At 49.1% G+C, this 21,940-nt stretch overlaps 1 protein-coding gene across 4 annotated transcripts in view; it reads right to left on the bottom strand.

The window, feature by feature from the left end:
* AGAP1 (ArfGAP with GTPase domain, ankyrin repeat and PH domain 1) overlaps positions 1-21,940 on the bottom strand; it is a 544,117-nt gene that overhangs the window by 227,688 nt on the left and 294,489 nt on the right. The window contains exon 10 of one of the 4 annotated variants that reach the window (XM_012648857.1): positions 3,215-3,713. The exons of the other annotated variants lie outside the window; for them this stretch is intronic. Coding sequence (XP_012504311.1) covers positions 3,558-3,713 — 156 coding nt within the window. The 3' untranslated portion in view covers positions 3,215-3,557. Of the gene's footprint in view, positions 1-3,214; positions 3,714-21,940 lie in introns of those variants that run through there. 4 annotated transcript variants of the gene reach the window in all.

Raw genomic sequence — 21,940 nt, 5'->3', positions numbered from 1 at the left:
TATAACGCATCCATGTTTTCGTGCACATCAACTTCTACAGTTTCTGTTTTAAAAGTCACAGCTGCAGTAAGGGTGGAAGGCTCCTCGGTGAATGGACGTGCTTTTGAGCAAGCTGGGAGAGTCAGGCACAGGAAAGGGGAGGGACTCATGTCTGAGGTCCCCCTAGAAATGCTCACGTCAAGCTCCAAATTGCAGCACCTGAGGGACACGCTGCCTCTGGCTATGTCTGAGTGACTGTCTCCTTAAGCGTAACCTGGGTGGGCTCCAGCCAGGGTGCTTCACAGGGAATGTTTGGCTCCCGCATTAGCAAATCTGGGCCTGTTAAATGTGGTATGGTAGAGTTTGTGTATGTTTCTGTTTCTCTACAGAAGGGTTCTTTTGGGCACTGTTCTCAGATCGACCATGTTTAGCCAGACGAGACCAGAGGAACCAAGTGTGCTCAGATGTCTGAGCTCATGACGGTGGTCAGCACGAGCCAGTACTTGCAGGGGGTCTTCAGGGTCCAGTGTCCAACAGGCAGCATCGCCTGAAGTTTTGAAATTTAATGGTAACTGGGCAGGGGACATTTATTGGTGACTATCCTGCCTCCAGCCCCTGTGCCCATAGTCTGGGGCTGATTTTGCATGGGAAGCTGGTCTTCCCACCTTGGCCCGTATACTATGGGTCAACATGTGGCCCAGGCCAAAGCAACGAGCCCAGTTCGTCCCCAGTCCCAGGGACTGGGTCAGTACTGGACAGGCAGGTGGTCCACATACGGCTTGCTCACAGCTAATCAGAACCTTCTCTAGGACTTTGGTTTGAGTCTATCACTTAGATGTGGGAAGGACACAAACCTCGGGTGCTTGAGTCGAGGCACCCAGATCATAAGAATGTGCACATCTCGACGGTGGCCCCAACCCAGGAGATCTGACTCCAGAGATGCCTCCTGATGCTATTGTTCGGGGCCACCCCTCAGCTTCCACGGATCAGAGAACCCCTCCTTCCTCATACCAGGCCAAGCACGCTTTCTGGTATGGAAAACCCAAATTCTGGGTAAACCACAAGTATCAGAACAAACCTACAAGGAGGGACCACGGCCTCAGTGATGCTAAATTAAAATAAAAATATTCTTGGCACTTCTGAGACAAGGCTCCCTGGGAATGCAGTACCTCTGTGCACCTAGAGACCCCAAAGGGTAAACGAGATGCTCCCCCAAGGCAGGAGGATCGAGGATGTGTCCTGCCCTCCTCAGCTGTCACTGTCGTCCATTTACCAACACGCGGCCTCCAGTTCCAAGGAACATCCTCTGACTTGAACTAGGCGGGGCTGCTCGGGCTGCCGCATCTTTCTAGCGCTCTAGACACGAGAGAAGGAGGTACAAGGAGGTGCGTATTTACAGTGCGACAATCAGAAGTTCAGGGCACTGCATCTAAAGGAAAGAAAGACTGAAACTGCTATTTAAACCAGGAGTGGCTCTATTTGTAATTTAGGGTAACTCTTCTGTGACTTCAAACACATACCCAAAGTAACATAAGTTTAGAATTTGCTTTGAAAAAAGTTAAATCTGTAATTGATTTAATAACTATATCTAAAAAATTATGGGGATATTTAAATACAGTATAGCAAAGAGAACCTAACATTCTAGTTGACATTTAATTTGAATCAATCTACTAATGACTGATTGTGAGATGCTCGTCACACACTAACTCCCTGAAAGATTACAGTAACCATTTAACAGGCAGCCCTTTGCTACCTACCACGTGCATCATCTTACTTTCCCACGTCCACGTGGCACCCCAAGGGATGGCAACACATGTGTCAGCCACGTTAAGTTTCTACCTGGGGCCCAAAAAGACTGGTTTGTTAAACATCACACACAAATACCTTCACCTTTTCTTCCTTTAAACCTTTTCTGCTTTTCTTTTCTTTCATAAAATTGGAGTCCATTACTCATCCCGGTTTAAAAGAACTGACATTAGGATTTCAGAAGTAACAAGCACAGAAAGCAGACCTTAGGGTAGGATGTCCTCCACAGCACCCTATCACGTAACCAGCGGAGTGGCCCGTCTGCACCACGAGGAGACCAGCCTCGCCTATCCCACCCAAAGGGAGTGAGAACAAGGCGTGGGGTAGCCACCGACACCGCAGTGCCCCTTCCACCGGGACGCAGAGGAAGAGCAGGGTCTCCTCCACCCAATATTCCCTACCTGTGTGACCTTGAGCAGGAAACTGAGCCTAAATTTTCCCGGCGGTGACACTGGTTTTCAAATTGGGCTTGCGGGAGGTGGCCCCAAGAGCCCTGGAAGGCAAGGGGAGGCCGAGTGGGTAGAGAGGCTGCCTCAGCGCAGCAATTTCACTTTCTCCAGCTGAGTCGTCTGGACTTGCATCTACGGCTCCGTCAGTCTATCGCCCTACACAGCTACTTCCTTTTTCCCCACTCGAAGGAAGCCCGGAACCAGCAAATTTACTGTATTTGCTTCATTAAAAACTTGGAGTCATTAGGTATGGCTCGATTACAGCACCTAGTATTTCCGTACTAGAAGTTGATGAAGAGAGTCTGCAGTTACTAGGAACTTTCGCTAATAACAGTTTTTCCCAAATCACTCTGAGCACAGTCTACACTTACTTTTAATCCAAACCAAAACAAACCAACACCCATCCTTTCCCCGTCACAACACATGCGCCTGTTGGTTTCTCATCTTACTCCCAACAGCGAACTAGTTTGTTCTGCAAATTCCTGCACTTGTAAATGTACTTATCATACTTTACTCCCTAAATGAGGTTGAATAATATATTCGATTAAATTTTCATTAACATTCAAAATCATTATTCAGTCATATTGTCTGATAAAACATTCTGGCTTTGAGTTCTCCCAAAATTATCATAGGGTCTCGAAAAGCGGTATCTAGACTCGCTAACAAAGAAAAAAATTGTCATTTACTCTGTCTAAAATGCCAACTACAGAAGAGAGGAAAGACGCACACTCTCCCACATCCCCAGGGTACTGAGAATCCATCGGTACCTGCCTGGGGCTTAATTAGAAAGAAACAACTAAAATCACGAGGAAGTTATCATTGTAAGTCCAGAATTTTTCCAATGCAGTATCATAAGTCACAAGTAATAAAGTCACAACCTTGTCCCTAAAATAATTCCTCAAAGAACCTCCCTAAATCCGATTTCAAAGAGCAGGGGAAGCCTCACTCTGTCAATTGCAGTCAAGACCGATCTCCTCAAACAATCTTTGATTTTAATGCCTTCCGCATTTACCACTGCTTGTACCCGTAACATGCAAAGCTCCAATAAATAGTGTTTTTCTTTAAAAAAGGGTCCTCAAAGAAAGAGCGCGAACTCTCATTGATTTCAGTCCTTTGTCGAGTGAATTGCCCGCTATAGAAATTAAGGGGTCTTTTGTAAGTTGCCCAACTTCCTTGAGGAGCTCCATTTCCCGGCTCTGCCTCCCTCAACCTCTTTGTCGGAAGGTGTCAAAGGTCTGTCGGAGACGCGCCGAAGTCAGGACGAACAGCGGCGCGGGCGAGCTATCGGGAGATCTGCGGTTCAGTCCGCGCTCACGCCCACCGCTAATTCATCACGCCCGGACAGCTGGGCTGATTGCGGCGCGCGGCACAATGCGGGGCTGGCCACCCCGCGGCCGGCCGGGGAGGGCCGGCGGGCACGGGCTCCGCAGCCCCGAGATAAGTGCTGGCTGTCAGTGCAAGGACAAAGAAGGGCAGGCCCTGGGGAGAGAAAGGAGATGGAAAAAATGCCTCACAACTGCTCTATCTGATGAGGGTTATGGCTAATTAATTATAAACTCAATTACCTAACCCTTACTTCAGCAGTCTCTATTCATTAAGAGATAAAACTTGACTGACGGCTAACTTTCTCTCGCACACAGACACACGGCGCGCTCGCTCCGCTGATACTCGCCAACACCCACTTTCCTAACAACCTCTCCAAAGGCGCCCATACCTGTCAGGCGCCTGTCGAAAGACGGCCTGTTTTGGGGTCCCCCTTCCCCCCAGAGCCCCCTCTGCGCACGCTGGGAGGGCCCCGCTCCCATGCTGCGCCCCGGCATTAAGAGGCAAACGCAGACGCAGACAATAGACATTACGCACACGCGTGCCCCCGTTTCCGCTGCTTTGCTCCTAACTGCCGCATTTTAAGCGAATCTTTTAATTTGGGTGCTCAAATTGGGTAATCGGCTGCAGAACCGTCTTTCCTCTTTCCAAGTAAATTTTGCCAATCAGAAAAAGGGAAGAAATGAGCACTCTGGCATATATTACTTTTAAATATCAATTTCCATTTCCCCCCTAAATTCTGGACAGGCCTGACCTCCTTTCTCAGTTCCCAGCACCTTGTTTCAGAGTCGGCAGCAGCTCACAGGCCTGTTTCATCAATAGGCTCTATTCAGGGAAGGTTGTTAATCTCTTTCACCCTCTCTCCGCTTTGCCCACTTTAATGTATTTTCATGTCTATAAGTTCTTTTAATAAGCTGGGAGGGTCTGGGAGAGAAATACTTCAGGTTTCCTTACTGCTTGTCGCCAAAATTACCTCTGGCGTAGTGCAGATGAGATGTGCGGGCTGTGCATCAAAACACCGAGGTTTATTTCTTCTCCTAACAGGAGGTTACCAAAACCCCCAGATTTAATACCAGCGCAATTATTTTTATGGCGCGCGCTCGGGAAGCGCTTCCCCATCCCCTTCCTTCTGTTCACAGGCTCCTTGCACTTGTGTTTCCGGCAGGCTCCGGGCACCGGGTTCAGAGCCACACGCAGAGACTGGCCCAGAGAGCATCCTGCCTCCAGCTGCGCGTCCTCCAAGGTGGGGAGACGGAGTGATGCTGGCAGCAAGGTAACTGCAAGGACATACTACACACCTTGCCTTCAAATAAATTTCTGAAGCCAATGCCATCCCCCACTACCTGCCCTCCGCACATGGTTAGAGGGGTAAGGTTTAAGGGAAAGCGGGTGATGGTGGGGACACCTGGGACATGGGAACTGAGGTCAAGCTGCTTCTGCCACTCCCAGGAGCCGGCCTCCCCTGGTGTGCTCATGGCTCTACGGCCTGCTGGTCCAAGCCCTATAGCTGTAGTGGATCCACCTTTCCCTCCCGGCTCTGGCGGAGCGGCGGGAGCACCAGGTGGATGTCTACGGTACATACTCAGCACTTACAACCTAGGCAGGTGCTTCTGAGGACCGCCGGCTCCTTGCAATTGAGGTCAGGCCGTGAGCTCAGAGGTCTGGGACACTGGGCTGAGCCTAGGAACCAGGTCTCCTGGCTCCTTCCCGGCCCAGCATCTTCTGCTGGGAGACTCCTGTGAATGCTGACCCAGTGAACCCCGGCCGGGGAGCCCCCTCTGTAGGCTGTGCAGGGAGGCTGTGTGCAGAGGGGGGACCCCGGGCCAGGTCCTGGCACTTCTGTCACCTTGCTGAGCCCCCTGGGTGATCAGGCAGCCCCTACCCCAAGCAGGCCACGGTCTCCCAAATGGACTTGGAAATCCACTGATCCCTGCAGTGGACTTACATGAGTGGCTGGGGGTGGGCCACAGAACTCCCTAGCTTCAAAGTACAATTATTCTTTCAAACCTAAAACGTCTGTGAAGTCATCACCCTATCATGTAGGACAGCATGGAGATTAAGGGTGACCAGGAACAGGAATATTCTTTGCAAAGAAGCTATTTTTGTAAGAATACACAGGGGCTAATCCAAATTGTCCCAAAGTGTTTCTTTCACAAAGCCCTACTGGCCAGCAGCCTCAAGAAGTGAAGAAAAAGCACCACGCCGCTATTTCCAAACGTGGTCTCCAACGTCAGAGCATAGGCTGCCTTCCTCGCCGACGGCCGCAGACGCTAAGGCGTGTTACAGAGTCAGTCAGCTGACGTCTGCCGGGCCAAGACGCAGAGGCGCCAGGGCCGAGAAAACCAGGTCAGGTGTGGCCTCTGGGAAAGTGACTATGTTTAGAGCTCAAGAAGAGCCACTCATTTTAAAGGGAGGTTCGGAAGACAGATAGCAGTCTATAACTTGTGGCTACTGAGCTTTCTGTCGTACTTAAATAGAACAGTGACGACTTCCCCTGACAGAGTCCAGCTGTTTTTCTGCCCAGGGTTAGAACAGGCATCTCTTCTTTCCCAAGTCTCCATTCCTTTGGCTCATTGCCGCAGTCTGTGTTTTCTTATGCAGTGGCGTTAGTAACCCAGATTTGCTTGTTGCCCACTGCCTGGTAAGAGGCGCTGCGGATGGCAAGGCCAGTTTCCAGGAGCCTGGGGGAGTGGGCGGGTGCTGGGCTGGGCCTCCTCAGGGGGCATCAATGCTCCCCACCTGCCCCCACGGAAGAGGCAGGGAGGGAGACTGGGGGGCAGTGAGAAAGGCAGGACCAGAAAAGGCTACCCCGAGAGGGAGAGAGGAGCACGTTGAGGGCAGAGGGCCTGGGCAGAATGCCTGGGATGAGGGCAGGGGCACCAGGTGCCTGCAACACACCTGTCTTCTTCCCCTCCAGGGACGGGGGTGGGAGGTGAAGCCGGGAAAGACAATTTGTCCTGGAGAAGGGTGGGCTTGGCCCAACAGCCCTGGGAGATGGACAAGGGCCAGGCGAGGGGTCAGGGGAGGCTGGAAACGCCAAGCCCAACAGGCAGCAACCTGCAGCCGGGCAGCACCCCCGCCAGGGCTGGGACCCCCACAGCAGGGAGAAGTCGTGGCCATAGAGGCTGAGCTCTGAGTGCATGTGGAAGATGGCGGTGTGTCCGCTTACCCAGGAAGCCTTCCAGAGCCACTCAGGGAAAACCCGCTCCCAGACTGTGGTGTTACACGTACAGGGCCACCGCAGGAGGAAGACCACAGGAGAAAAACCCAACGTTAGCTTGTTTATAGTCATCTATACCAGCAATCCCCAACCTTTTTGGCACAAGGGACCGGTTGCATGGAACAATTTTTCCAGGGACAGGGGAGGGGAGGAGGAGGTGGAGCTCAGGCGGTGATGCGAGTGATGGGGAGTGGCTGTAAATACAGACGAAGGCTCGCTCACCCGCCATTCACCTCCTGCTGTGTGGCCAGGTTCCTAAGTTTCATGCAAGACAAGTTTTCCACGGATGAGGGTGGGTGGGGAGCTCAGGGGGTGATGCACGGCCCGGTTCCTAACAGACCTTGGATCGGTACCAGGCTACAGCCCAGGGGCTGGGGACTGTAGATCTACACCACTCCGATAGAGGAATCGCTTTCAAATTTGACTGGAAACAATGAATACTTGTAGAGATACTCAGAAAAAAAAGTTAATTATAGTCATATGTGTACTCATAATTGGCCCTTGTTGGCCAATAGAAGGAAGACATTTGCAACTTCTCCCAGGAAATTATATTCTAAATCCTTCACGAGGTGGACCTCATCCTTTTCTGAGAAAACTTGATGGCGGTCTTTAGTATTCACTGGCATAATTAGGACTGCAGTTAATTTCATTAAATTCTGTTGCTGCTAAATGAAGCAGATTATGAGACATCTTTTATTGCAAGGCGTGAAATTACAGCCTGTCAGCTGCCAATGGTGGGGTGAAACTAATGAATTACAGGGTAAATAACACCAGAATTAACCAGCCAATTTAACATAGCGCCATGGAACAAAGTCATTTTTACTTAGAGCTTTAAGGAACAACATGGCCAGGATACCTCTAAGGCCCAGGGATGGACAGGGAAGTCGTTCCCAGGATGCTGCAGACCCCAAACCCTGAGAGGTGGAAGCGGGGGAGAAAGCCGTGGGTGCAGGACCCAAAACCTTCCCCAACTCAGAAAAAGCACTGACAGCTCAAATGAGAGAAGCTCCTCAAACACTCACAGTCTGGGGAAAAAGTTAAAGAAATAAATTACCAAGGTGCAACTGTGTCTTCTCACTCGCTCTTTTTTGTTAAGAGGATCAGGAAAATCCTCTGATTATGTGGGTGCTGTGTGTGATTGCACACTTTGACACAGACAGCAGGATTTGGAAAATATAAAAGCACTTTGAAAATAGTACCTTACAAATGAACTAAATTACCAGTATCATTCTCGAGAGTAACAATCTCACCATGGACACCGTGATCAATGGATTATTAGTTTTGCTGCGAATTATTTCCACTTTTTGCTAAATCCAAATCTTTGTTAGACAGTAATTATTTCCCTCTTTCTCTTAGCCATGTTCTGATACTGCTCAGGTAGTTTAATAGCTCCCAGTATTAGAAAGAAGTGATTTTCTCTGAGTATAACTTCATCTGATATTTATTTACCACATGTGTACTCTGTCCAGGTGCTGTGCTGGGTGGGGAAGAGACATGGTGACGTGGGCCATTCCCTAAAGAGGCTGGACGCTGGGTGGACAACCCTGATACGTGGACAGACACCTGCAGTTTAGTGGAAGCAAGGCCAGGACAGGTTGTGACCAGAGCGCTGGGAGGAGCCAGACAAGGGCCCTTAACCCACTGTGGGGCCGGCTGTGTGAGCCGTGGCTTGTTGAAATACACAACTCAGGATGATCAAGAGTGAGAAACAGCGCGACCAGCAGAATCCACCCACGCAGGACACCCAGAAGCTAAGGGCTGCCTGGAAACAGTTATCACTCAGGAGTCTGTATGCAGCATTTGCTTACAAGGGTGACCACAAATTATTTTATGCTAAAGGTTTTAACAGCTTTTCCCTATTGTACTGACCAGGCTGTGGTCAGTATAGGACTTTATAGTCCTGGGGTGGGAAGTGACTTTAAAAGCCCCATGGTAAAATCCATCCTGTAGAGCATATGCTAAGAACAAGGTTATGCCATGGGCATTTTGCCACCCTGGGTAGAAGAAACGGCAAGCAGAGCCCTAGTGACACTTGGCTCCAGCAGCACCTCCGTACAAGACACGATAGGTCAGGCGTAGTGTACGAGAGTCACTGTCACGGCAAACACGCACAGAAAGGCACATGTTTCAGGACCTACGAACGTAACTGAAATGGTAGAAACCCTCTCTTCAGTAATACCAGCTGATCTACTTGAGTGATGAGTATTCAAAATATTGAAAATTTTTCTTGTTTGATAAAATGACACAGATTAAATTACTATGGCTAGAACAGTTTTACGATAAACTTGATTCATTTTAACCCTGTCATATCTTTTCAAAGATGTAATTTTCTGTACAAAATGAACTTCGAGCTAAATAATTTATGAAGTGGTTCACATTACTTATGAATTTAATATAGAGTATGTACATTGTGCAACAACATCGTTTTCTCTGCAAATCATTTTTCTTTTGGACAAAACTGAAAGCAAGAGTCATGTGAATGGAAACAGCTTTCTGTATTTTGGGTGCTGTCAAAAGCCAGAATGGCCACACTCTAGAGAAAAAAGATGATCACTTTCCAATTCCAGTTTCCTTTCTAAAGCAATGTTTTTCTTGAACCAAACCATCTTTTCTTCCTTGGTTTCCTATTCTGGTAATGAAACCACCATTCTTATAGACACCTATTCTCAAATCTAACGTCTCGTAATATGTTCCACCTTAAACCCCTGTATATAAAAATCTGCTGGGTCTCAGAGCGCTGGTCTACCTGCCTGACTCCCACCTGTCTCTGCAAGAGCGTCCTGTCACCCTGTGGGGAAATGTAAAGCAATCCGTGGTTCTTAACCTCTTACGGTGGGGAGGAGGGCAACGCCGCAAGTCCTTTTCCAAACCGTGGAACCTCTTCTGAGCAGATGTACATATGAACGTTTACATCCTTTGTTGGGTTGCAAGGAGGACTATAAACTTCAGGGCAAGAACTTACAAATGGCTTTCTTCAAACTCTCCTGTAACTGCTGAGTCCTAGATCCAAATTTCCAACTGTCCAGTAAACTATGTAACAGGACGGCTCTTTCAAACTCACCAGCTTATAGAAAGAAAGATGCCTAAATATACAATCTCAATAAAACGTGGTAAGTGCAATGGTGAAAAGTTTGAGAATACAGTGACATAAAGAAAAAGCTGCTAGAAATTCGAAAGCTGATCTTACGTCTTGAAAGAGCTGGTGTGTTGGGGGTCTCCCAAACCACTCCCAGTCTGTAATTTGCTAGGAGGACACCGAGGTTTCAGCACGCAGCTGTCCTTGCAGCTAGGATTTACGACACAAACGGATGCAAAGTGCCATCAGCAGAGGGAAAGGTGCGTGAGTGAACCTGGAGGCGCCCCGCACAAGCGTCCAAGGGTCCCCTCCCAGCAGAGCCACCACACAGGACATACTTCATTTCTGGAGAGTCGTGACAACACTACCATGTGGTCTACCAGGGAAGCTCCTCAGAGTTTCACTGGGCTGGTCACACAGGTACCCTTTGCCTGGTACATACCACGTTTCCAGGCTCTAAAAGGAAATCAGGTATTCAGCCCAAACAATACTGCTTGGACAAAGAATTTAGGCACAGTGAGACACTTATCATTTCAGGGAATGATAGGAAACCTCTCCCCAAATCCAAGTTCCCAGGGCCACCCGGTGAGCAGGCCCTTCCAAGGACAGCAGTCTCGGGCCCATGGTGTTACCTTCCTCCTGCACAGTCGGCTGAGAGTAGGGCAGGTAGGCAGGTGGGCAGGCAGGCAGGGGGGACGTGGTAGGGCACAGGGCGAGTACTGCGTTTCAGGAGTGCCCAGGAGCCCCAGGGCCCAAGGATACAGGTGGAGAAAGAGAGGTAGGGGCTGGATGTGGAGCTCATGCTTTATCCTGGAGGTCTGGGAAGCAGGTGGGGAAGGACAATCTGCAAGACCAAGGGTAGTCCCATGCTGGTGATGCTGGTGATGCTGCCGAGATGCAAAGACAAGTAGATTTGGGAGGTCAGGAAGGAGAAAAGGTCCACTGCACATCTGTAGGGCTGGAGGTGGCTGGTGGTGACACACAGCTAGGGACAAGAGTATCCTCAGGAAGCTCAGGCCAAGGGGCTGTCAGCTGGCTGAGCTGCCCTCACTCCACTTTTCTATAATATTAAGGAATATTAGGACATCATGTGATTTTCTGCTTACATGTCCGCAAACACCTGCCTCTGACTTGGCTCATGGTGCCGCTGAACTCATCATAAACGTGGTGTGAGCTGGAGTAATTACAGAACCAGCCTCACGACTCCCACGCAGGGATCTGGTCGTCTCCCATGGAGCTCACTGCTGGGATGGCTAGGCTGTTTCTCCAGGTCTCCCTGACATGCTGGATCGTGGGACTAAGCTTCAGCCCAGTCCATGTTTCTCTGTCCCTGTTTGAGTGACCTGCCAAAGCAGGACAATGCAGGACTCTTGGCCAGGAAGCTGTCCTGCTGATTGCTCAACTCAGTCACGTGACACACGCTAAGCCCACGGCCAGGCCAGGACCCTTCTAGGTCCTGGGACACGTTGAACAGGAAGTTATAATTGTACAAAAGTCAGTCTAGTGGGAGAGGCGGAAAAGGTACTAGATTATCACTGCGCAGTGTGATGAGTACTACAGCGTCAGTCTACAGAAGCCCATTTTGGGAATTGGGGGTGGGCCCAGAAAAAAGGCCCCTCTTGGACCATGGAGATGCAAGTCAGGAAGGCTTAGGGGGGAGGCAGCGCTACATCATGTCTTGGACCAGCAGGACGGGCCAGGTGGAGGAGTGAGGGGTCAAGAACACTGTGCAAAGGCCCAGAGGTGAGGCCACGCAGGCGTCTGGGGACAAGGGTGTGAGGTGTGGATAGGACGGGAAGGCTGGGAGAGACACTGGGACAGGGCGACAGGCAAAGGCCAAGCCGCATGAGCTCCCCGGGGAAGTCGGGGCGTGGGGGGCGGGACTCATGCATGGATCCCACCCTGCTGACCTGGGGGCTGTATCCACGCCGGAGAAGCATTTCCATTAGCCCTTACAAGTGCTTAACAATTTTTGGAATAGTTGCCAATACTTAAAAATGATAAGATTTTACATGCAATTCTAGATTCCTGGCTTTCCTCAAACACTAGGACCATCTGGGAACATGGGAGCCGCTGAGCATGAGGAGTGTGGAAGTGGGCGGGAGCTGCCCTCCCTGCTAACCAAAACCCTTATGTCTCCAACTCCACTCACTACAAGTACATGCTTGGCCCCTATAATGTATATGTTTGCAACTCTTGCATTAAAATCATACATTTTAGTTCATTCTTTAGAACATTCAAGATGGACTGGGGGTGGGAGAATGGCACTAGTTAAAAACCATAGCATGGAACAATGAGCTTATGGGGAACCGTGACCTGGAGCACCAGACCACAGGGGAGGCCTCTGTGTGCAGACGGCACATGCCTCAGAAGGGTTTTCAGCAGGAAAGAGACGCCCTCAGCAGTGTAGAGAAGAGACTAAGACTGAGGCCGTGTGGCATTTGGGGACTCCTGCCAAATGCTCGGAAGGGGAGGCTCAAGCTCTGAGCCAGGGCAGTGGGCAAGGGGGAGAGGTGTGGAGGAAGGCCAGGTGAAGGGCAAGGTCCTGAGTGACACCGATGACAAACACAACATGAGGCCGTGCGGAAAGCAGGTTCCATTCCTCTGTCACCTCCACAGCCCTGGCAGCAGCAGCCCGGAAGGCTCTCTGGAAGAGGATTCTGGCCGAGCGTGGACGCCAAAGGGAAACAAAAAGCAGCAGTGATTCCTGATGGTGGCCACAGGCAGCCCAAGTCCTAGTCTACGCTGTCTACCGACATCCTGGGAAGTCGGATGGAAAGGTCCTACAGGGAACTAACTGTACTTACGAGATTAAAAAGGATCCCAAACGGCTATGGATCTAGAAAGAATAAGAAGGCCCAAAACTGAGATAGATTTCAGATTCAGGACCCAGAGAAGCCCGTGTGCAGAAAGCCCAAAGACGATGACGTTTACGGGGCAAGAGAGCAGGAAAAGGTGACGCTGGCAGAGGCGCAACATTTGGAGGTTCTGGGTGGAGAACGGAGGGATCCAGAGCGGAAATGGTGTGGCGCAGGAGGAGCGGCGACAGCACCACGTGCTACAGAGACAGCCTGCGGCGTGAGGACGAAGGAACACTGCTTTTTTGGAAATGGGAATGTCACTCACTGGCCCCAGAAAATATGGTTCTGCTAAGACAGTGGGGCTGATCTGACGGCTGCGCGCTGGTAAGCAGGGGACGTGGAAGGGGTGGAGGGTGGGAGGAATTCTGAATGGGGGGCAGCGTGGGACAGAGGGAGGAGACAGAGAACTGTCAAGAGAGAAATCGGGGGCGGCGGGCAGTGAGACCTGGGGGCTGGCAGGTACTGGCCCACAGCTCAGGTCTTCCCCGACTGCTCCCCGAGCGGAGGGGGCTGGTGATCGGCTCCGGGAGCCGAGGGGTGCAGAGAGCCTGGGGGGGGATCGACGGGGACTTGACAGACGCGTCTGGGTGTGAAGGGCTCCGTCTGGGTGTGAAGGGCTCCGTGGCAAAAACCTGAGACGATGACAACAGGACAATACTCATTTCCACTCAGCTTTGAAGACCCACGTCCTCAATTTTATGTAAAATCTTATGTATGAGATGAAATCATTCAGTTAATAGAATTGATAGGGTAGGAAATTCAAATCCACTGGGAGGCTTGCTACAGCTGCTGGGTATTTTTTTGCTACTTCCCAAAGGATTCCTTCTCCGAATATTGTCTTTAAATTTATAGGATTACAAAAGGAACAACTATATTGAAATACAATAATCAAAATATAAGAAATACCCGTGTAGAGTAATAAACGCACTTCTTTATTAACATACTCAGACCTAATGGCAAATTTAACACCCAGCATATGTCCGAATGGTGAAGTGAAAGCCACGTATTAAATTATCTGTGACAACTGCGACATACCGCGCAAATACCTGATTTCTGTGGGTGGCAAAGTCACAGGTTCTGCTAACACTACTGTGGATTGCTGCCTACGTTCATATTTGAAAGAAATGTTAAATTTCAGTTGAGGTTGGTGGAAATGCAAGTGGATTTCCCTTAGCCACATTCATGGATCCCTGAGTTGTACCTACAGAACCCCTGTGAAGAACTCTTGCTCTAGAATATATGGTCTATGCTCTGGAACGAAGACATCAAGAATAGGAGAAAAGCCCAACACTAGCCGGATGGGAGAAGGGCACCCATGGGGTGAGCTTAGGAGTCCAACAAGAGGTCCTCCACCACACTGGCCACGCCTTGTGGAAAGGGGCAGATAAAAGCATTAGCATCCGAGCATCGACACAGAGTGGTGACCCTGAGATTTCTTTTAAACATGGAGAAGCATCAAAGCTCCATAGCTCATTAATGAGAGTGTAGGGAAGAGTTCCCAGGGCTTCTGCAGGACGAGAGCAGTGGGCATCTGGGTGAGGAAGCAGGTAATTGCGAGCAATCATACCTGGCTGAGCCTGTCAGCGGGGATGTACGCCTGAAATAATTTATTCTTTCAGCAACCGCAGAAGACAACAGAAACCCAGAGCTGTCTGGAAGGAATCAGCCCTTGGTGAAAACTGAATGCATTCATAAACACGAAGCCAAATTACAACGTCTCACGTGTAGTGAGTGCTGGATCAATACCGGTAACCATTTACAAATTGCTAAATGATAAGCAAGCTACATTACTAATCATAAAACAAATGTTTGCCTATTCAAGGGTTTCATAATGAGTGAGACGTTGGTAACTTCTTTTCTGCACAGAAACTCACAATAGTTGGCCATTGTGTCCTCTACTATCACACACCAGCCAGTAACACCCAGACCTACTTTCCTCTTTCCCACCACGCTCAGGATCTCGTGGGTGGTGTCTGCACTTGCTGTCCCTGGGTCCCTCCTGCCCGCTGCCCCGCCACCAGCCGCCTCTTCTCTCTTCCTCTCCATCACTTCCCTGACATCACAGTGACCTTGCTGTCCCCCAAACCAACCGATGCTTCTTAGTCCTTTCCCTCTTTTGTCTCCCTCTTTAAAGAGACAAGTTCTTTGTTTTTAGCTCCCCCGAGAGCGGTCTCCTGGGTGTCCCTGCCTCTCTGGTCCTGGCTCTGTTTTTAGGTGCTTCCTCCTTCCTAGAACACCAGTGCTCCTCAGCCTCCGCTGCCATTGTGTGCGATTCCTGGATCTCACAAACTCGCGTGTCTTCAATGGCCATTTCTACACTAATGACCCCCAAACATACACCTCCAGTCCAGGCTTCCCTCATCTATAAAAACATCCGGCAGATGGCCGGCTTTGGAGATTCTGTGGGCTCTTTCGAGTGAGGACGTCGGCCAGCACCCGGCAGTTTCTCCTGCGGCCCTTCCTGTGCTGGCTTCTCATCTCGTGACAGGAACTGGTTTCCGTGAAGCTGACCAACCCCAAACCACAGTCGTTCCGCCTTCCTCCTCCCTCACCCTCAACCGTCCATCAGTCCCGTCCACTCTACGAGCTTAAAACTTCCCAGACATGCCGCCTTCTCCCCGTTCCTGCAGCCACCGTCTTTGAGAGCCTCGAAGGCTCTCCCTGGGTTCCCACTCTGACCAGCCAGAGGACAGCTCTGAAGCATCACATCTGAATGCGACAAGGACAACAGGGCCCAGCGCCTGCTGAGGTCTGACCCACCACAGTGCACAGCTCTGCAGGGAGGACTCAGAACATGGGGCTGGGAAAGGGGCTGGCAGAGAGGAGTGTTTCCAGTTCCTTCTGGGCAAAGGTGAAAATATGGGAAAGGAACAGCGGCATGTTCTCTCCCTCACATAACTGTCACTGGGCTGTCTCTAAGCTGCCTCTTAAATGGCCATCATAATGGCTGAAACCATCAGAACAGCTGCCACCGGAGAGCGACCGGTTGTTGCAAAGACTGGCCGTCAACGGGTGTGTGACCTGTGCGGGGAATCCGCCCGACGGGTGTCTAACCATAGGTCCAGGGAGGGAAAATCGGAAACCGCGGGCTGCAGGGAGACACTGAGTCCCCCAAAGATCACAGTGTGACCCAATTACAAACATTCCTCCCCAATGTTTTGAGTAAACAGCTAATATACTCTTAGCTAGAAAATTATTTTGCTCATAAATTATTTCAGATTTTAATTTTCCCCTTTTCTGGGTATGCGGCCTCCCTTCATTGACTTTCTCATTTTAAAAGAAGTTCATAATTCTTTATAAGTTTCTCTCACCCTGTGTTGGTGACATCTATTTCTGAGTGGAAATCAAGCTACAAAAATGTCTTTCAAATGATAATAATCTGCAAATAAGGAACTATCTCATGTATGAAAAGACAAATACGCCTTTCTTTCCTCTGATTCCCGGATGGGAAGCGACAGCAGCCCCTCACACCTGTCTAACGCTCCCCCAAAGTCGTGGCTCTTAACGGTGTGGCATGGAGCTGGACGCCCTGGGGAATCGGTTTCTAGACAAACCTGCCCCACCCGGGAGGGCCCATTCACAAAGCCTGGGGTCTGCTCTTCCGGCAGCATGTTCTGGTTTTGTTTCTTTAAGCACGTCAGGTGATTCTGGGGAACACAGGTGCCCAGACCCCACTCAGGCCAAATGAATCTCAATCTGACCCTCCATGGATGGAGCGTGTATCTTTATGTGTGCACACATGCGTGTGCACATGGGTGTCACCCAAGGTTGGAAACCACTGGTCCAAAGGCTTTTGCAGTATTTAAATGGAGAAGCACCGCCTTGTGTTCTCAAACGTTTTAGTTCAAATTCATTCTACTGCTGTTAAGTTTTTTCCATAGTACGAGGCATGCACTGGACAGACAGTGCTTCGTACTAAGTGGAGACTCAGGTCCCTGTGGGGAGAAGTACCATGGGCGCATCTTCAGATAGCTAGATCTCTGTTCTCATTAAATATGTCACGTGTCTAATTTGCTAAATACTGAAACATCAACAGTTTGTTTCACAAATAAACCCTACATTCATCCGAGTTAGCTTAAAGAAGGGCTTCAAGTTTCAAACATGAATTCCCTAGTGGTAAAATAACCAGAAAGTCCTAGAAACTGGATTTCCATTACAAGTCCAAAAAGTTATATTCACTTCTAATTTTATGCTTTTTTAGTTTTATTTTTTTAAGTCTTTAAGCAGTTAGGGTCCAAGAAAAACTCTTTCTGTTTACTAAACGCCACCTACAGAAAACAATCAAAAGCTGGGAATAGAGGACATGATACATGGAACCACGGTGTTCTGGGCTCCCTGGTGCTGTCTGTCCAGGGCACGCCTCCTAGAGTTACTGACACACATCTGATTTTCTTGCTAGGCTGTGAGTTCCTAGAGTATAGACTGTATCTCATTCAAATCAACTTTTTTGTAACAGGTGATCATGGCTCACACAGTCAGCAAATGTTAGCTGACATGATTTGTAGTGAACTTAATCATTTCTTGATATTTGGGGACAAACTGTTGTGAATTCATTACATTTTCTCAACACTTACTCCTAGGAAAAATTCCGAGGAAGAATAAATACTTCAGACAGCATGGCTCTTGCTCTTCCTCCTACTATATGAAATGTTACAGGAAATAATTTTTTTTTTTTACCAAAATTATTTTAAAAGTAACTATTCACCAATGTCGGCCTGTTCTTCATCAGCAGTACCGTTTAATTATACTCATCAGATGGCGCGTCTGTCAGTTAAACGTGTTAAACAAACACTACAGCTTTGTAAAATAACCAACAGTCCCTCCTAATGCTTTATTTATGCCTGCACTCCCCATCTACACCATTTTTATGCTTCTTAATTTTTTTACATTTATCTGGAATTAAGAGTAATACATTCATTGATTAGGAGACTCCCTCCCACATGGGGTTCTGTGATCTAAAGTTCAATATACAGTGTTTACATGTGGCTATTTTCACAGGAATACAGAGATGACGATAGCAGTAACTGCATTTACTGAGCTGGTATTATGTGCCAGCTGCTTCACAGATGTTTTCTATTATCTTATTAATCCACCCAACCGTCCTGGAAAAGAGGGTTGTTCTATCATTCTTACTCTAGAGATGAATTAACTGAGGCTCTGAGAGGCTGGGGGTTTGCCCAAGGTTACAGCTGGTGAGTAGGGGTCTCATTCCAAGGCTCAGGGTTTTGTAACCAGCAGCCCTTTCCACCCCGCACACTGGCGCCAAGGCCAGCATTGTGTACTTGGGTCCTTCACAGTAAGTGCTGCACCTCAGTAAACACTTAGTACTTTGTTTAATGTAACCGCTGTTAACCGCATTAAACCTGAGCCATCTCAAGACCCCTGAAGCATCCTCCATCCCCCTGCCTGGATCATGCTCTCCAGTTGTACACCAGCGTTCAGAAATATCTGCAGCCTTACCATGAATATAAACGTGTAGCAGTGCAACAAGCTTCTTCCTTCTTTGTGTGCTCCAGTCTCTCTTGCCTCAGTTATATTTCTCTGTCCCTTAGCTCTAGCCGAACAGGCAGCTTTAGAAAACACGCCGAGGGGCTGGACTCTTTGGGGCTGTTAGGAGGCACACACAGGCCCAGCCAGGCAGTGACCTGCCTCCTCCTTCTACCTGCAAAGTCTTGAGCACTGACTTTTGGAATTGCCCCTCTAAACTGGTTAATTTTAAATGCCTGCCCTTAAAAGTATGATGCATATTAACATAGTTTGAAATCTGAGAACACAAGAGGAGAAGAAAAGTGTGATGGACACCAGATTTCAAGGTTCTGGCCAAGCACCTAGCAGCCCCCTGGCTGAAACATTTACTTTGGTGTTATAATGCAAACCCAAACGTAAGCAATCCCAGGCACTAGTGGAATGATCTCTTTCAAGAATGAAGTTTTTAAGAAATCAGCAAGATTCCCACAGGGACTGCATCTCCCGAGGGACCATTTCTCTGGGATCTTTCTCCTGTGTCAACCCCTCAAGGATTCTGAAGGTGCCATCACCAGCGCTCCTGGCCACCTGCTGCATCACTCTAATTTGACTACTGCTCCTTCAGTATTGCTTCTGATCACTGCACCTTCACTAGGGAATCAAGGTAACGGGAGATCTATGACAATATTTATAGCATCAAAAGTTTGCTTCATTCAAAAACCGGCTAAAGGGCTCGAGATGCGTGCTGTTCAGTTTACTCTTCTGATTGCTTTGCCACTATGTAAATCAATTTGTTAATGTTCCTTACAAAATGCATGAGCCAGTTATACTGACAAACACACAAAGCTCATTCGTAATTAGCAGTTAATTAGTAAGAAGGAACAGATGCTGTTAGAGTTTCAGCAGGCGAACAGGTTCTGTAAACAATGCTTATAAATCTAAATGAATTTATTAACCACAATACAACTGTCAACATTTTGTTGGCAACCATACAAAATATGGCGGAATCCCCAAAACGTCTTTACTATGTATTAATAATCACAGCGACAGCACAGCCTCTCCAGCCTCTGGCCGGCTGTTCTCAGCCGCCTCCTTCGTCTCACTGAGAAGCGATGTCAAAGTCATTACTTTCTAGCTTAATCTTCTATACATACTGATTAGTAAACCCCACTGACAACGTTTAACACGATGCAAACTTTCTGTAACGGAGATGTGATCTTGTTTTGACGTTCCCGGCACAGGGCTAAACGGCAAGGACCCCGGGAACTCCAGGAGCTCACTGTGAGTGGAGAGGGGCAGACGTGAGCCTCTCCTCCTCCTTGAGAAGCTCATGCAACGTGCTGAGTAACTTAGCAAAGGGATGGACAAAGCCTAAGAGGGCCACGCTGGGCGGGCTACGGGAGGCCGTCCACGACTCAGATAACTGGGGAGGGGCTTGTATGAGCAGCATCTGAAAGGATGAGAAGTTTACAGGACAGACAAGAGGTAGAAGGAGGAAGGAACATGCTGGACGCTGAAGGACCTCTCTGTGGAAGGTGTGGAGGCACCAGAACCCAGTGTTTGGAAACCAACAAACGTCCTGGGGTGGCTGGGAGCTCCGGGTGGTTGTCTGAAACCAGACCAGGGCTGGCCCGTGGAGGGCCCTGTGCCCGCCAAAAGCTTTGGACATTCTCGTGCAGGCAGTGGGCAGCCACTGAAGAGTCTAAGCTGGGTGGTGACAGGATCCAGCTGGCATTTACTCAAAGCGACCTTTGGCCTCAGCGTGGGAACTGCACGGAGGGACACTGTCCGACCAGGCAGGGGAGCAGCAGGCCTGCGTGTGGGGGGGCGGTGCAGCTGGGGCAGGAGGGGAGGGACATCACCAAGGCTTTGCAAGGCTCTTTCTGCTCCAGTTTCTGAAGGCCATGAGTGTTCAACTTACCAATCAAATGCTCTTCTTGTGAGGTTCCATAAATGATTCTTACAGGTTTCCGAGTTGAGTCTGCCCCGCTTGCTCAGCGGGGCTAAGATGGGCTCTCTCCAAGGCCAGAAGCTGCATCCTCCAGGGCTTGTGGCAAGGCCCGGACGTTCTCAGAGGTCCCCAGAAAGCGAGCCCTCCTGTCCCAGCAGCCTCCTCTCTGGCTACCTGATGTCAGAGCCTCTCATTCTTGGGTGGCCTTTTATTTAAACGGTATTTTCCTATCCTCTCTTGGGCACCTCCTTTATAATAGTCTGCTAAGTGAGTAATTGGTGAAAACGAATTCAGACTCCAACGGATGGTACTCAAAACACTGACGTTCCAGATAAAATATTTTCCAGAAATGGGGGTGACTGCTTAGAGCAATGGCATTATGGGGGTGACTTCTACATTTTTGTCCATGCATGTTTTCCAATTTGGCTACAATGAGCAGGCACTACTTTTTCTCAGTTTCTAAAACAATCTTGCCCAGCTCCTTCCTTCCGGCCCATTCCAGCCACCTGTGGTCCCTCTCCCATGCTCAGGTGAGCCTCCGCCCTGTCCTCACTGTGCCTGCAGCCTGCTCCAACTGCTCCAAGGGAGAGTCCCTGCACCCAACAGCACGCTGCTGCTGGCACCCTTGGGTCCTGCCAGCACCCCCTACTCCTCCCTGCACAGCCCACCTGCTCTCTGGCTTGCTTGTCTCTCCCACCTTTCCCAGCCCATCAGCACCCCCAGGAATTGCTTCCTGCCATAAAGTTCACACCTTGGCAGTCAGATGTGACAAGGTCTCAGAGCCAAAGGTCCTGGCCCTGGACCAGTGGCAGGAGAAGAGGGTACTTATTGCCTTGGGTGGCAGCCTCCTGGCAACCCAGTCTCCCCTGCCCCCACCGCCCCCATACTGATCCTGGGATGTATGTGCCGCTGCCCACTTGTCTTATCTGTGGGGTGAACATCGCTCCAACCCCTGCCTCCCCAAGGCTCAGGTGGGCTTGGTTTGCACATGGTCACTTCAGCCAATAAACACAGAAGCCAACAGGTGATGACTACCGCAGCTGTGAATTACAGATGTTATTAGCACTAACTCGGGACAGGGAGAATTATTATTCATAAGAACTTCACACATTTCTGAATGCTGATTAACTAGAATTAAGTTTAGAATGTCTACAATATACAACTTACAAAATGTGTCAACCACTCTAAATTTTATTTATTTATTTATTTCCAAAGAGACAGAGTCTCGCTCTGTCCCCCAGGCTGGGGTGCAGTGGTGTCTTCATAGCTCACTGTAACCGCAAACTCAAGCCATCCTCCCACCTCAGCCTCCCAAAGTGCTAGGATTACAGGTGTGAGCCACTGCGCCCAGCCCTATCCTAAATTTAATACAATGTAAAAAAGTGCTTTTGAGAATTGCGTATGCTCCTGAGCAATTATTTCATCAAAAAAGTTGATGAATTTGAGGCCATATTCACTCAAAAGGTAAGCACAGCACAGAAATATTTGGTTGAAGGTAATTCTACCAAAATGTAAAGAAAATGCTACTGAAATATTACACGCAAAATCAAACAAGCCTAAGATCAAAATTAAATGGCACGCCAATAAATACGACGGAGAACACTTAAGAAGAAAAACTGTTAGAAGTAAAAGAGTGATCAAGAACATGAGAACACAAACCACATATCGAGGGCAAATATTTGCAACACACATCTCTGGTAAAGGAATAGGGAAGAGTATCCAAAACATAGAAAGTGCTCTTAAAATCAACAATCTGAAAATAAACAACTCCATTAAAAAATGAGCTGAAGGCCGGGCGCGGTGGCTCAC

This window comes from Propithecus coquereli, unplaced genomic scaffold, assembly GCF_000956105.1.
Source record: "Propithecus coquereli isolate 6110/MARCELLA unplaced genomic scaffold, Pcoq_1.0 Scaffold295, whole genome shotgun sequence".
Taxonomy (NCBI): Eukaryota; Metazoa; Chordata; class Mammalia; order Primates; family Indriidae; genus Propithecus; species Propithecus coquereli.
This window is presented reverse-complemented; position numbering and strand designations above follow the sequence as displayed.